This window comes from Caenorhabditis remanei, chromosome X (assembly GCF_010183535.1).
Source record: "Caenorhabditis remanei strain PX506 chromosome X, whole genome shotgun sequence".
In the NCBI taxonomy this organism is placed as follows: Eukaryota; Metazoa; Nematoda; class Chromadorea; order Rhabditida; family Rhabditidae; genus Caenorhabditis; species Caenorhabditis remanei.
Genome location: NC_071333.1, coordinates 16,136,702 through 16,152,869, shown reverse-complemented (window position 1 = coordinate 16,152,869; position 16,168 = coordinate 16,136,702). Strand labels below are relative to the sequence as shown.

Genomic DNA, 16,168 nt, shown 5'->3' with positions numbered 1-16,168 from the left:
CAACCCTTTCTTACTCTCTTGCAAAACATTCCGAATAATTATAGTACGGGGAACCTTTGAGCATTGAAAATTACATGATAGGAATTCAATGCACAGAGCAGACGATGTCCGGTTTCAAGAGTTCGGGCATTCCATATTACGCAGAAGATCAATTCTAATATTAGACCAAGAGTTCACATATATGACACATTCCAGATAAAGAATGTATGGAATTAGAGACAGAAAACTATAAAACTCGGCTGAAGAAAAAAACCCTGTCTTCGAAGTCCGGATTAAGTGAGGGCACTGACGGATTCGAAAATCTGATAAGAGATTAGTGGAACTGAGTGTCTTCGATAATCATTATCGAAACATGAAAAAAAACGTCTGGTGAAGAAGCAGAGATGCGTCATGTTGCGATTAATCAGATTGAGGACAGCTTCTTCGAAGTGAGAAATTATCAGTCTCTAGAAAAAAAACGGGAAATAATATCCGGGGGTGAGCAGAAAGGAAACGTTGTGGCCCTCATGCTTTGGATGTTCTATTAGTTTGGAGCTGTTTTTTTATACGCTCTCTAGGAGGGACGACTCCTCCCATTTGACGTATAGAAAGATAATATGAATCGACAATGCCATCCTACAAATCTAGCTTCAAAATTTTAGATATACGTAGTCGAATTCTGACAGACAGGCGGAGTCTGAGAAGAGACAAGAGCAGGCTATAATCTAAACTTCAGGAAGAAAATACCTGGTTAGAAATGGTCGGAGCCAGAAAAACAAGAAACCTTGGTAATAGTAAGACGGGATGTCTTTTATGGGTTCGGAGCCGCACACAAAATGACCGGTGGGCAATGGCACAGAGACAAATAAAACCACCGTGGTAGGCTCTCTGAGTCAATCCGTTTTCGGTCGACCTTGGAGGGAGAAGCTTAATTCCCGAAATGGCGGTGCCAGGCACCGGGGAGGACTTGGAAGATTAAGATGAGAGGGATGTAATTTTTTTTCGAAAGTTCAATGTTGTATGTGGTCGTAATGTTGTTTGCTGAAGCGTTGTTGAGTAAGGGAACTTTTTATGATCAGGCAGAAAAAATCGCACATCTGAGTAACCTTTCAGGTGTAATGACAGATGTCGAATACTCGTTTTGGTCGCTATACATTAGAGTTCTAAGAAATGAATAGGTTGTATGACTAATGTTTCAAAAAAATTTTCAAAAGATCAGAGAGGTTCTCGTAAAACTCTTGTGAACCAAAATCTTTGGTTCAAAGATATTGATAGAAAATGTAAATACAGCTAAAAAGGAAAGTCTTTAGTGAAGTGGCTTTCAAACAATCTATAAACTTGGTCATAGGGACGTTGGACTACGTGGAGTCCATATCTACAGTCAAAACCGACTGAATGTCTCAGCGAGCCGAGTTCTGAGTTCTCAAACTTTTCATAGAGTTAAGATTTTTCACATGGAATTCCAAATCGGCGAATGGTATACGCGAAATGTTCTTATGGACTGCTCGATGGCGTATATGTGGCTAATTTGAAATTTTCGGAAAATTTGAAAGCTCATAACTTGGCTAGAAAATACATTAAGTCGGTTTCGACTGCAGAAGTGAACTCCACATAGTCAAAAGTACCAATAACCAAATTTATAGATAGTTTGAAAGGTCCAAAGACTTCCCTTGTAAGTGAGCAGTATTTCACAATATTTTGTGAAAACATGATTCAATTACAGTCTGTAGACAGTAATTTTTTGTTATTCTTCTTCGGTGTCTGCATAAATAATTTTTCGTAATATGAAAACAGAAAAAGGGGAAATGAAGACGAAATATTTATTTGCATGAAAAAAGAGCGCCCAAAATAATAATAAAAAGCAAACTACGTGAAGCAGAATACAATGAAAAATGTGTAGCCCATGACCACCTCCCATAAAGCGACAGATAGTTGACAGAAGAGGATATGAAGAAAAAAGGAATGTGATCCGTCATGACATATTGTGGACAGTTATTATGCTTGTGGTCTGCACTGCTCAATACGTTGTTGGCTGATTGGTGACTTGCTGTTGCAAAGGTCCTCGCCAAGGTTGTGGACGGAGCTCTCGTGAACCAATGAAGCTCTTCCTGAAAAAGAAAGAATATATATTTTTTTTAATTATTTGGATTTTAAAAAACCAACCTGACGGATCTTGGTTCTTCTGCCACTTTGGAATCCACTTTCTGACGGTTAAAGCAGCTTGATCGGATGGGAAGAGCTCATGGAAGATCTTTCTCATGTAGAAAGCCTCCTTGCTGTGTGGAGTGTTGTGTGGATACAACTTGGAAGCTTGAGAGAACTCCTTGTCGGTGATCTTGGAAGCGCAATATTTCATGAGCGAATCAATCCAGCTGTAGCCGACTCCATCGGAGAACTGCTCCTTTTGTCTCCATAAGATTTCATCCGGAAGGTATGGGTACTGATCGGTGTTGAAGGCGGAGCGGAGAACGAACTTCTCGCAGTTTCTGCCGTCTTCCAATTTTTGTGGGCGCTTGAATGTTGGGTCCAAGGTGATGGCGGCATCCAAGAAAGCCTTGTCAAGGAATGGAACACGAACTTCAACAGAGTGAGCCATGGATGACTTGTCAGCACGAAGACAGTCAGAAGTGTAAAGATGGAGAACACGGTCGATGGTCTCCTTTTGGAAGTCCTCATCCGATGGAGCATTGTGGAAGTAGAGGTATCCACCGAAGATCTCATCAGCTCCTTCTCCAGAGAGCACCACCTTGATTCCCATTTTTCTGATCTCCTCAGAAAGGAAGTACATTGGAGTGGAAGCACGGATGGAGGTGACATCGTATGACTCGAGATGCCAGATTAGCTTGCGCAAGTTTTTGATACCTTCCTGAAAATAAAACTATTTAGAATTGATTATAACGTCAAGTAACAGTAGTAACATACCTGAATGCTGAAATAGAACTCATGATGGGTGGTTCCGATGAACTTGGCCACTTTTCTAGCGGCGATGACATCTGGAGAATTGTGATCTACTCCAATGGAGAAGGAATGAACTGTCATCCCTCTTCTTTTCATCTCTCTTGAAGCAATCGAGCTGACCAAGCTGGAGTCAAGACCTCCTGAGAGAAGAACTCCGATTGGTGCATCAGACATCAAACGTTTGTGGACAGCAGCGATCATTGTCTTCTGGAGAAGTTTCAGGTCCAATGGATGGATGGCTGAGCGGAAGTCGAACCACTCTGGGTTGAAGTAACGAACGAATCCGGTCTTTGGAGTGTAGTAGTGTCCTGGTGGGAACGAGGCGATTTGGAAGTCTCCGCAACTGTCCTCCAAACATTTCATCTCGTTACTGAAGAAGTATCTTCCACTAGCATCAACTCCATAGTAGAGTTGCTTGACTCCGACAGGATCACGAGCTGCCATGAATTCGCCATCACAACAGAGAGCGAATGCGAAGACTCCATCGAGCATGTTGCAGATGTGTCCATCGCGGTACTTCTCGTACAAGAATATGATGACCTGAAATGTTTTTTTTTGGTTTTTGTACTATTTATCTTTGTGTGTTACCTCCGAGTCACAAGTGGTCTTCAATTTGTACTGCTTAAGTTCAGTATCTCGTAGAAGTTGATGGTTGTAGATTTCACCGTTGTGAATAACCTGGAAAAATTCAAAAAATTAAATTCAGGAAAGACTAGTATTAATATCTTTGACCAGGTGTCAAGAGCATCTTTGCAAGTTTGTCTAGCGGTCATTAATATCAGCACAAAGAACAGAACGCGACGTGTGTTATGTTACACCTTTTCTCCTCTCTTCTCAATTAGAAAAGGGGGGAAGTTGAGAGGAGGAGAGATACACGAATGATAAGAACTGATAAGAACTAATTGTACTTTGTCTACTTTTGGTCTATGCATGGTTTATTCATGTCAAATCACGTGAGTAATAGTAGTTGCGACCGTGGGAAGTTAGATAGGTTGGTGTACTAAAGGTGTGGGCTGTAAGGCTTCTAAACATTGTACAGTAGATGCTAATGGGTGCGAAGTCTAATTTGTGTTTGAATTGTCGCACTAGTCAGGTGAGGCGGTGAACTGTGGGTTAACTCGAATTTGAAATGCTTTCTTAGAATTACCTGTCTTGTTGGAGCAGTTCCTTGTATAGGTTGGACAACACCAAGATCCATAATAGCTAGACGTTCATGCACCAGAATATCTCCGGTCTTCTTATCCTGGTAGCATCCGTTGAAATCTGGTCCACGATGATGTTGTCTTCTGGAACCGTATTCTTTATGACCTAGCCCTTAATTTAAGAAAATTCTCACCTTGACAGCTTGCGAGCTTCATCGAGGTCGTACTTTTGCCGGTTTTGGCAAGTTTGTTGGCAAATAGCAAAGACGCCGCACATGATGACAGTAAGTCGTTGAGGAATCCAAGAGGAAATGTAGAATGGAACACACAAGAGAAAGTGTGAGTGATGAGGTTTCTGGAGCCATGGACCGTCCTTTATAAAGGCCTCGTGGACATTGATAAGTGGGCGGCGTTTCGGGGCGGGTCGACGGCGACAATCTGATGCAAGAACACAATCAAACGCAATCGGGGGGCCGCGACTATGATGCCTCTGCGTTTCGTGTACTCTCTAGCTTTTTCTGCCACCGCGGGGTCTCGCTTTCCGACCTCAGAGCTGGCGAACCGTCGTGTAGAACAAAATCTTGAACAAAAACATACTGAAAAATGATAAATGGGCTTGAAAACAGATGCTTCCTCCTAAATACTTAAAATCTGATGAAAACACACTCGGATCTTGTTTTGTACCTTGTTTTTGTTACCAAGTTCTTGAAATCAAAAGGTTGGCGGAACTGGAAGATGGGTGTTGACAAGGAAACAATAACTGCGGTTGGGTTTTTGAGGGACCAAGATGGATTATGACATCTCGAATGGGGAAATGTTAAGACGACAAGTAACCAAGACTGGACAAGAGTACCATTTTTCTAATTCGCATAAAGAGAACTGTTTTTGGGTCATCATGACAAAAATGGCAGTTCTTGGTCCAATGAAGATTCGAAAAACAAATAACAACACTGTATTGATAAGTGTTCATATTTATACTCAATCTAAATTGTTTTTATGATCAGCCAGTTCATTTTTCTCTTTTTTATATCTTCCCTACGCTGTTTTATGGTTTTACAACAGTTTCACTATTCCATGTTCTGCTTTTTCATTTGAGATCATTTTTTTCTCTTTCTTTTTTCTTCTTCTTATCTTAGAATTAGATCACAATGATGTTTTCTTGTTGACTTTGATCCTTTTAGATTTACTCATGTGGCCATATGAGCCATTAAATCACTTTTATCTATTGCACAATTCTGTCTGTGACATCACAGACTTTTTCATGAGGTGACAAGGAAGAGGTTCGATCCAAGAAGAAATCTTGTCGGAACTAAAACGAAAACACGAAAAAAGAATGTAAACAGGAAAATTGGTGGTACCAGAGGGGAAATATTTTCAGATATATTTTGATTGGACCTTTAGTTCAACTCGTGTTGTTTTCTCGGGAACAGTTTGGCTTTAAGATGGTCTCTTAAGGTCAAACTAATCGATCAAAAAGTGAATGTTGACAGTGTGGTGGTAGAAGTTCCTGATGTTATTTTTAAATGATCAAAACACACTGTTGTGGTTTTGTTCAATGTGAGTTTTGAAGATTCAGTATATTTTGGCAAATGAACCAGACTTGCACATTCTCGGCCACAATTGTGCCACAACACTTTTCAAAAATTTTTGAAATTTTTATCGAAAATAGTCAAAAATCCTGTGTACGCTTGACTTTTTATCGATAGTTGAAAACATTGTCTAAAATTCGACTTTTTTGAATAAAAAATCGGAAAAACTCAACTTTTCAAATGGTTGTAATGAGACCCGGGCCTGGCCAGTCAAAAATCTTAAACCTCCCCAGCCTGGCCCGGCCTGTTGCATCTCTGAAATGAACAGATTCAACTCCTCTATTTTAGAATCCGATGCCCAACAAAGAAATGGGAGCTTAAAAGTGCCTTAACCTCAAACTATCCAAATATTAAACTCGATTCTCAGAATTTGATCCTGACGATTACATTTTCCTATCTACCATATCACCCATAGAATCAATACCCAATGTCACCAATCCACCCATTCATTGTTCACTCCAATGTTCACCTTCTGGTGGTTTGATCTTTACTTGTTTCATACTCATTAATAATTATTATTATTCTGATGATCCAAGACTCTCTCCCTTCATCTAGATAACACATCGTATTGTATGAATGACGTGAGAAACGGGAAAGATACAAAGGAAAGGGTATTCCCCCAAAACGGGGGATTCCCCGTCCGACTGACTAGAGACCACTACACGTGACCTTATCAAGAAAAGAACCGAGAGACGTAGAGAGAAATTTCCGGAATCTTTGAGAATCAACCTGATTATTATTATAGTCTCACGTGGTGATGTCCTTGTCTCATTTGCATACGAATAGTTGGGAGATCAAACAATTAGAAACCGGACTATCTGTCGTCGACGTGGAGTTGTTGATTTGGGAATGAATTATTTTTAACATTTTGGACCAGGTTTCAGAAACTAATCATCAAATTGAGTCATCTAAACCGTAAAAATATAAATTTCCAGCAGTGTTTACTACACACTAGGAAAACAATTTGTTGCAATTGCAGAAGTTTGATCGGTATGTTTTGGTCTGGTACTAACTACTACAGTAGACTCGATTATTTTCAGTTTTTCATGTTTCCAAAATTGAAAATCACTATATTCAACTGTTTCTCAGATTTCTGGTCAGTTTGCCAGGTTTATCAACAACTATGATAAATAGTGCCCTCCAGGTATATCACGTTTCACAACACTTACCGTTTCAACTACCTAAACATCAACACTTTTTCAGTTACCTGATCCGTCAGGACCACCGCCGTCCTTTTTTCATTCCTAACTCGAAACCTCAAAAACAAGTCGGAAGACACGTGTCAAAAATTTCGCGACACGTGTTGTAATCTTTCAGAAGAACGAAAGCTGAAAGAAACGAATTGAAGTGATAGGTGTTTGTTTGGCGGGTGACAATAACACCTACCGCCTCACTTTGATTTCTGTTTTAGAAGTTCAAAGGGATTTCAAAAAGGAGGCCAAGGGATTCCGGACTACATAACCAAACTAATAGGCAGACCAGGATGAAAAATCGTAAAACTCAATACTGAAAAGTCCAATCCCCAATCCCCAAGTCACTGATCACACATGTACACCCAATTTTTCCAAAACAGGAATTCCCATCTATGAAGATTGCTTCATAAAAGTGTATTTTTAGAGTATATCTTTTTGTTCTATATCAGAGTACGCGTTTTCTCTTGATATCTCTCATTTTCGTGATGACCATCAGTTCCGATTAGACCATTGAGATGATACTTAACTTCTCTGTTTTCTAAAGATTGTTGACAGTTGGCTGTGATTTCAATTTTTATTACTTCAAAATGATTGCATGATAAGAAGAGAGGTAATTTTTGATTTCAAATGTGATCTCAATGGCACAAGGGCGACGGGGCCGACTTTTTCTTTCTCTTCTCGTTGTTTCTGTTGTCCGTTAAATGAAAAGAGAACTGATAAAGAAGATAAGTAGAACGACAGCCGAAATAGACCGATGGGATGAACATCGTAGATCAGCTGAAACATGAAAGAAAAAGATTAAAGAAAAGTAAACATAAGAATGCCAAAGATCATCGTAAGGTCACACCTTTAGAAATCTTTACAAATAGTCCGTTGTCTGATCCACCTGGAGAAGTGTAATCAACAAGTAACTTTTCAGCACAGGATGTGAATTTGAGGGATCTTGTGGCTGGAGAGAAGCTGAAACGAATATGTGTTTAATTATTTTGATGGTAGGCTGAAATAAAGTTAAAAATTGTTTCTTTTCAAAAAAAGCTAAATTCAATTTTTTTTGTGCTATGTACTGTAAAACCGCTTTTTGTGCGTGTGCGTGTACTGTAATACATTCCAGCCCAATACAACTTATTTTTTAAATGCCATTCAAAACTATTCACATACAACTACTTTTGAAAAGTGATCTTCCAAACAAAATTTTATTTAGCAGTGATGTTTTAATTGAAACCTCAAAAACAGAAAGGTATCATGATCCTACTGTAGCCTCTCAAATTACTTGTCAGCAAACAAAAACAATTATGAAACAAACAATCAGACTAGTGTCAATCAAATCGCCACTACAATTGTCAGGTGTCAATTCATTTTCAAAAAATGATCTTTTGATTTTCGAAGATTCTCGAATTGACCATGTTTACTTTTCGAAGCTTCACTAAGTGATAATGTTGTTTTACCAATCTGGTCCCATGAGTTTTTGTTTCATTGAACTCTTTGCAGGGTAACCAAACAACAACATAAAGTTCATACATCTCATTTTCCAAAAAGTTATCCTAATGTTCACTGTAACCTTTTTTGTATTATTGAACTCTGATGACGATATAAATAGTTCTTATCTTCCCTTTTTTGACAGAAATGAGTTTCCTCGACAAACCTTTCCTTCTTTATCTCATTTGTGTATGAAGACCAGGTCAAAGTACCGGTCCCCTTACCAGAATCGGCCAAAAATTCACACATCATTCCAGTATTGGAATCTTTCTGATAAAAATATATCTTAATTTAAAAAAAGTGTTTTCAGTTTACCAATTCTACTATGAATTGCTGGATGGTATTGCCAGAATCAATTTTGAGATAGTCATCAGACATCAGCATAAGTGTTTGGTCCGAGTTCATAACTGCGGGAATGACTTGTCCTAAAAATTTTGCAGTATTTTTTGGGTAAAGTTAAAATATATTTACGCATTACCAGATATATCCCAGAAAAAGTGGACCTCGCTCATTTCAGATGCTGTATATTGAAGAACCAGGTAACTTGTGAATAGGTAAGCAGGACGTAAATCAGAAGTTTGTCTGTTATTTATAAAATACAGTTATATAATGCACAATATGACACTTACGAGGAAATCAAATTATTTGATGATGCGTTAAGTCCATAATAAATATTCATAGGAATATCAGCTGTATAGCTAAATACCATAAACGCGCTCTGACTATAAGAGCTGTCGGTGAAATGTAGAATCTATAATTAAACATTATTTTTGAATAATAATAATAATAATAATTAAAAAAAATCTAACTTTGATGCAATCTTTTCCTTTGACCAGAAGCTTTTCAGAATCCTTTTGCTGTTGTTTTAAAGTATACACCCATAGTCCGCATTCTGGTGTTTTGCTTTTATCTGTGACCAGTGCTTGAAAATCGGTTCCTGGTTCTAAGAAAGTGGGATTTCCTCTGATATGTATAACAGCTTTTTCGGAAGTTGTACTTAGCTCGATAGAATATCCATTCTCTATGATGTTGGAATACAACTCTCTAAAACACAAAGATGTAGATAACAGGGACACAAAAATGCGACTATTTTTGGTCAGCGATCACTTACTTGTTATCAATCCGAGGGGCGTCCATAGAGTCTCCATCAAAGATGTCAACGAACACTTGATTTGAAACTTTTGTGAAAAAGTGCATGTGTATCTGGAACTATATTCGATACACATTAGCACATTTATGAAGACAAACCTGTGTTCCTGGTCTTCCTGTCACAATAAACTCAAATGTCTTTCCACTTGCAAGATCTAATTTTGAAATATCCTTCAGAAAGAATCCATCGTTGAATGCCACTTTTTCAGTAACAAAGTTTTCTAAAGATCAAATATTCAGACATATAACTAGATACGGTCATTAATTTAGATTTGAGTTCTCGGACTTGACCTATATCACTTTAAATCTGAGAAAACGCTGATTCCAACCATACAGTTAGTTTTTGTCCTTGAGATCTGGTATTTGGGAAATACAAGCTCAAAGTTTGAAAAAGTAGACCTAAAAATTGCAAAAAAAAAGCAAAATTGCTTTGTTGAAAAGTAACAATCTCTCATTTTTGTCGAACTTTGATCTTGGTTTTCTCAAATGCTGCACCTCGCGAACAAAAATTGAATATATATATTTAGAACCAAAGTTTTCTCAGCGTTTTAATGATAAGGCTCACGTGCCATAACTCCAAACTAAATCCTTTCCTAGTAAGCTATACAAGACGAACTCACTTTTCACTAAATTCAAGTTCATTGAAAACCCCCTTCCAATCATATTCAATGGGAACGCAGTCAAACTTTTTGAGACGAACTGTACTGTGACTGGTGAGACAGTTGCCCAGAAATTCATAAATCCGAAATATGACGGTTTCATAATCACCAGTGGGTGGTCATATGAATTAAAAACTGTCACAGAATCTGTATCGTTGTTTAGACTGTAACTTCTCAGGCTGATATCAGTAAAATCCAGTTGAAGATCATATAAATCATTTTGAAACTCTATTTTTGAGGTGCACAGAAGATCAGGACAATACGATATAGAGTTTGAGTATCCAGGTGATGTAAGAGTATTGTTTTTTACTAGAATTATGCCAGGGCTACATGTACAATCTGAAAAATTACACTTACGATGTTTAAAAAAATGACAAACATACCAATATGTTCTAGAGATCCATTCAATCCTGTCCCACCCATAATTGGGTCTGAATTGAAAATGAAACTAATATTCTGGCTATCGGTGAAGAATAAGTTGGAGTATTGAAATCCTTGATATATTTGCTGAAAATGAAAACTCTTTGTCACATTCTAACTGTTTTGAAATTAAAAACAAACCTGATCATCTGTCAAACCATCAATCGACATAGTGTCACAACATTTTTCAGACTCATATTGGATAGCTGAACAAATTTGAATTAACATTATTTCTCAGCTGCCAAATAATTACCAAGTGCAAACAAAGTATTGGTCCCAGGTGTTCTTGTATAGTCATACCCACAAATTAGATTATTGTCGTAAGGATTCACACCAAATTGTCTAGTTCCGAAATTAATAGTTTGTCCCACTGCCACATCAAATTTTCCAGTACTATCGCATGTTTTACTGGTAGAAACTGAATGAAAAACGGTTTCGGCTGAAACATTCAATTTCTCACTTTCATATGAGTTCACTAGTATGTAGAATCGTTTCTGGGTGAATGAGTGGTCTTGATGAGATATTGAAAATGTCACTTCTGTCTCACTTTGAAAGTAATACACCACCGGTTCATCTTCTGTAGCAAATCCCCTGAACATCAAAGTTAAACATCAGATATCTCTTCTACTCACGTGATTGTCACGTTCTGCCCGTTCATCCCCGTGATAAAAAAAGAGTCGTGTTGAAGATGGTTGAGATAGAAGTCATAAACTGCAAACCGGATTCCTTGACGGCTTCCAGATGTTGAGAATTTTATGGAGCATCCCGTAATCTCGGAGGTAGGCGAGAGTGGGTAGTTTTGAGAGATCAAATAATAGGTTTCTCCAGATGATAGATCGACTTTATCGTTGCATTCGAAAAATGAAGTCGTGTTGAGATCTGGAAGATTTTCACCTGAGAAATTCTATATATATAATACTTTTCAAACCATAAGGAATCATTTTCCCGGATATTCCAGAATGTGGAAATCCGTCATTTGGCTCCAAGGATGCGATCGTCACACTAATATTCCCCGGGACTCGTAAAATTTTAGGGAGAAGTCCGTGATCCATCGCATCGCCACACAAACTGTTGTTTCAAACGTTTAGTTTTATGTTTCGGAAGTAGGAACCACATGTCGAACATACCTCGAACAGCCGCTCTCATTAGCCGGACAAGCAATGACACAGTCGTGTGCACTTGCAAGAAACTGCTCAAAGACTACGGCTATGCCCTGGTTTTGATTGACAGATACGGTTTGATGCCTGAACTTTTGGAAAAGTTGAGATGAGAAGCTATTGGAGGAATTGATCATTAAAATTTTGGAAAACTTTGATATTTCAATTAAAGTGTTTAAGCATATTTGCTAAATTTTTAATTTGACGACACTTTTCAAGGCCCGAGCAATTGACGCCAAAATTCAAAGTTCAATTTTTTTTTTCGATTTTTGACATTTTTTCAAGTAAAGGTCAAACTTTTGTCTACTATTCAGAATTAGAATAAGTTTTGAAAAATTATCAAGAATGTTTGCATTTTCAATTAAAAAATTGAATAAAAAGTCAAAAACTTTGAAACAATTTATTTTTTGAAACCGGGCATTCCCAAGTCTTGCCAGGTAGGACCTTGACAAATAGGAGTTGAGATGAAAATATGATATAGTTTTCAAAACAAAATTAGTTATTGTCAAAGTTATTCACACATATCTATGTTGACCATGTCCTTTCTCATACATCAAAAAACTCTGCCCTTTCATCCAAGTCCAATGAACACTCGCCAACTACTTCTAACCCAATCTTCTCGTTGAACGTGACAAACTCCCCCCACAAAAATGTATTTTGAATCACGCGTCAAGATGGCACACCTCTCTAGCAAATGGCTGCGATGAAGGGATATCGGTTCCGAAAAATATCTCATCAATCCATGATAATTGATGGACTTTCACAAGATTGTTTGGTCTATGGAGATCATGCGCTGTCAGTGTGGTGTAAAAATTGATGCAATTCAGCGAAAAAATAACTTACTGAGAAGACAACTGTCCGGTGTATGGTTTTGGATAATTTGGTGTTGAAAACAACACTCCTTCTTGAAAAGCTTGTGAATACTTAAAAATAATAAGGGCAAAAATGGCAAGGAGACGTATTACGTGGCACATTTTGTTAGTCTCTTTTTGTTAGACGCTAAACGCCACACAGGTGCAAGACAACACTGATAAGGAATGCCATAATGTATATATTGTGTTTGTTTTAACTTGATAACAAGTTTTCTGAGACTAATTTCAAATTTTATATTCAGGTTTATTTTCAACTTCATAGTCTTCCCGTTGTTTTTTTGAAGACACTGGAAGTGTAGAAGGATGATGGAGGAGTGTAAGCCATTATGACAAAATCCAGATGTCTGTGCAGCAGTGCGTCATCCAATTATTTTTCAATGGTACCTTGGAAGAATCAGAAAAACGATAAAAATGCCGAATGATAATGCTTTTTTGTGTGTATTTTACGAATTTTCTGTTTATTAAAAAATTTTTGAGAACTAGTTGGTATTTTTAGATCTACGATCGAGGGCGGCAATACGACATTATTTTCAAGAGGTGTTTCCCCAAAAATTTGAACAAAGTTTCAAATTTCCGATTTGAAGAAATTTGATCTACTTTCACCTTTATCCTTCGAACTTGACGTAATGAACTTTTGATACCCTGTTATCATGATGCATTATTGGAATATGTGCATAACCAAAGTTTGTGCAAAAAGCTCAATTTCCTCCTCCAAGTTTCAAGCGAAACGAAGTGCGTCATTTCAACTCCGTTCCAAGATTGCTCATTGATTTCGATTTCAAAACACTGCCGGAATCTCCTTTTCTTCTCTCTTCAACTTTTCCCTTCACCCTCCTGCTAATCATCAAAAACTTTGTAAAAGTTGGAGATGAGACACGACGAAAAGTAGAGGAGGGCTGAGAGAAGTGCCATCCCTACACCTTTCGCCTCCTCCGCAATCTCTGGGTCTTGCGGGAAGCACAGACTCCCGGGGACATTCATCTTTCCCATCTTTTTTCGTCGTTTCGTTCTGACTAGCGACCAGGAGGCGGAGAAAGAGCTGCTTAGCAGAGAGGGGGAAGATTACAACACCTTCGAAAAAGTGAGCGAGATATAGAGAGAGGATTCTAACGACGACGACCTCTCGGGCACTTTTGTCTGTTGGGGAAATACAAGATCAGCGATCATATTTTTCTCTCTCATTGATATTTTTGATGTTTTTCTGGTCCGAAATTATGATTGATAGTTTCTTGTTTTAAAGAATGTCCATCAATGTTTAATCTCTTCCGTTAGGAATTTTCCAACTTTTCTACAGTTGTATTCGCTAGCGATCTTTATCTTTTACAATCGTTTTTCCTTTTTTCCTGCAATGTTCTTTTTAGAGTACTCTAACATTGTTGACACATCTTGTCTAGATCCACCTACTTGTCCTTCTCTAGTGAAAACAGAAACAAAAACATTATTTGCTTAGTTCTCCCACCTAAAATCTTATTTTCTCATTTTGAACTACCGTTCTAGAACATTCTAGCTATGAGAAGAGAGATGATAAAAACACATTGGCAGATCATTTTTCATTGGGTGTGCGGCTGTGAGCGGCACTCTTTTCTGATCAGAAAACATTCCACCTACTCTTTGTGTAAAATTCTTGGCTCGTTCTTTTTTCTTACTCCTGAGTTTATTTTCCTAAAACTACAATAAAAAAGAACAAAATGGTTTTCAGAAATGGCACCACCATCAATTTACGGAGAACCAAAGATCAGATCCGAAAACGGATCGGTGTTCCTTGAGGTCATTGCCACCGGAGCCGATGTCTCCAAGATCCAATGGTTCTTCGGAGCCGACGAGCTCGAGGAGAATGAATTCCTGAAATTCTCGCACAATGACGAGGGAGGCAACCGTACCATGTTTATTGCCGAAATCAAGGTCAGTTTGATTTGAGGGGCAGTTGTTTCAAGAAGAGCACTCTCTTCTTATCCCGTATAAATCACATAAAACGACTCACGAGCCCCATTTTATGGCACCCTTGCTGCGTTAGGTCTGCAACTGTTGTCTATGTGTGTTTTGATCCGCGTTTAATTGTTATTTAATGGACTTTTTTTCTGTTTGGAAGAGGACCTTGCAAAAGTGCCGTCTTCTGGAAAAGTGGAGCATGTGATTCAAAAGAAAAAGTTTTCGAGAACATATAATCTTTACCTCGAAAACATGTTCTATAAACAAGAGTAGGCAACGCCAGAGGGTTATAATTCATATTGCTTAATTTTTATTCCAGGACTTCGACAAACCACTTGCCGGAGAATACAAAGCAGTTTTTGCTAACGCTGATGGACAGAACAGTGCCTCCTTCACCGTTACCGCAGGAAGTATGACAATAACTATCCATTCCCATCTGAAAATGTTTTTGCAGATGCCCCAGATTTCCACGACAAGCCACATATTGTTCAGAGAGATAACGGAAATGTGATTGTGATCAAGGTCCGCGCCAAGTCGCACCTTGAAATGAAAGCCGAGTGGTTCAAGGTATTCCTTTATCTTTTTTTTTCCATCCACAGCTGTTGACAGGGATCCGTCCAATGAAACTGAACTCTGATGTTCTTATTTCACTCAACAACAAAAGAGAAAAGAAAAAAGTTCCCCATCGTTGGTGAACTCCAAATTCTTTTCACCATTTCGCAATTCATCCAAGTTAAACCAAAAAAGGGACCTCGAGGAGATGGATAGACTGACTGACGTGTCTTCTTTTTTCTTTTTCTTCTTTCTCTTTTTTTCTTCTACCGAAAAAAGAAGTTGTCCTAATTTCTACATTTATGTTAGTCGAAGTGAACCTCTTTGTCTTCCTCAAGGGAATACAAAATGGAAAGCGGAAAGATGGGTAATGTAAAGAAGTGTGGAAAAGAAGACAAAAGTTGGCGGAGGGTCTCGTTTTGGGTTGTCGAGACTGATTTCACGAGGCTTGGGAAGAAAATAGAGAGGCCAAGTTTTGAGTTGTGAACAAAAATAAAGAAGATGAATGAGTAGAATAGAGAGTAGAGAATAGAGTTTCAAAAAACAAAGATGCTATTTCTAAAGGCTCAATATATTTTTTTTTTCAAAAAATTGAAATTTTCCAGGACGACAAGCCAGTCAAGATGACCGATCGTGTCAAGGCTGTTGTCAAGAAGGATGATAAGGATAAGGACGGATACCAATTCTTGCTCGAGATCACCGGACCACAGAAGGACGACGAGGCTAAATACAAGTGCATTGTCAAAAACTCCGAGGGACAGAACCAACAATCTTTGAACTTGGTCTTCGATTAATTGTTCTTTTAATCAATTAAATCGAGCATTTCATTAATTGGAAAATGTCATATTTACCGTAATCTGAAAGTTTTTTTTTCTTTTTCTCGTAAACAATGTTTTTTGTAGTTTAACCTTTTTTCTCACAACTTTTCAGCAATAGCTTTCAAATCTTCTCATGTTTTTATGGCGCTTTGTGTTCACAAAAGCCGATGCCAACTTATGATATTCACACAATAAATGTTTTTTTCTTATACATTTTTACTCGGAAAAGGCTTACTTGACCTCAACCAACGCCGAATTTCCGGATTTCAACTGCT

At 38.1% G+C, this 16,168-nt stretch overlaps 3 protein-coding genes across 3 annotated transcripts; 1 reads left to right on the top strand and 2 right to left on the bottom strand.

The window, feature by feature from the left end:
- Positions 1-1,974: 1,974 nt before the first annotated feature.
- Positions 1,975-4,356, bottom strand: GCK72_025239 (uncharacterized protein; the record flags this gene model as incomplete). Its single annotated transcript, XM_053736250.1, has 6 exons — positions 1,975-2,087; positions 2,143-2,845; positions 2,902-3,477; positions 3,526-3,615; positions 4,085-4,223; positions 4,274-4,356. 6 exons carry the CDS (start codon positions 4,354-4,356, stop codon positions 1,975-1,977), a joined length of 1,704 nt encoding a protein of 567 aa, XP_053579816.1.
- A 3,202-nt stretch (positions 4,357-7,558) lies between these two features.
- Positions 7,559-11,617, bottom strand: GCK72_025238 (uncharacterized protein; the record flags this gene model as incomplete). Its single annotated transcript, XM_053736249.1, has 16 exons — positions 7,559-7,638; positions 7,709-7,821; positions 8,504-8,607; positions 8,653-8,762; positions 8,816-8,919; positions 8,967-9,088; positions 9,147-9,381; positions 9,449-9,540; positions 9,586-9,707; positions 10,107-10,484; positions 10,529-10,652; positions 10,707-10,771; positions 10,819-10,983; positions 11,026-11,156; positions 11,285-11,444; positions 11,494-11,617. 16 exons carry the CDS (start codon positions 11,615-11,617, stop codon positions 7,559-7,561), a joined length of 2,229 nt encoding a protein of 742 aa, XP_053579815.1.
- A 2,678-nt stretch (positions 11,618-14,295) lies between these two features.
- GCK72_025237 (uncharacterized protein) lies at positions 14,296-15,869 on the top strand (the record flags this gene model as incomplete). Its single annotated transcript, XM_003093331.2, has 4 exons — positions 14,296-14,496; positions 14,843-14,933; positions 14,978-15,090; positions 15,681-15,869. The coding sequence occupies 4 exons, from the start codon at positions 14,296-14,298 to the stop codon at positions 15,867-15,869; spliced, it is 594 nt and encodes a 197-aa protein (XP_003093379.1).
- Positions 15,870-16,168: the final 299 nt, after the last annotated feature.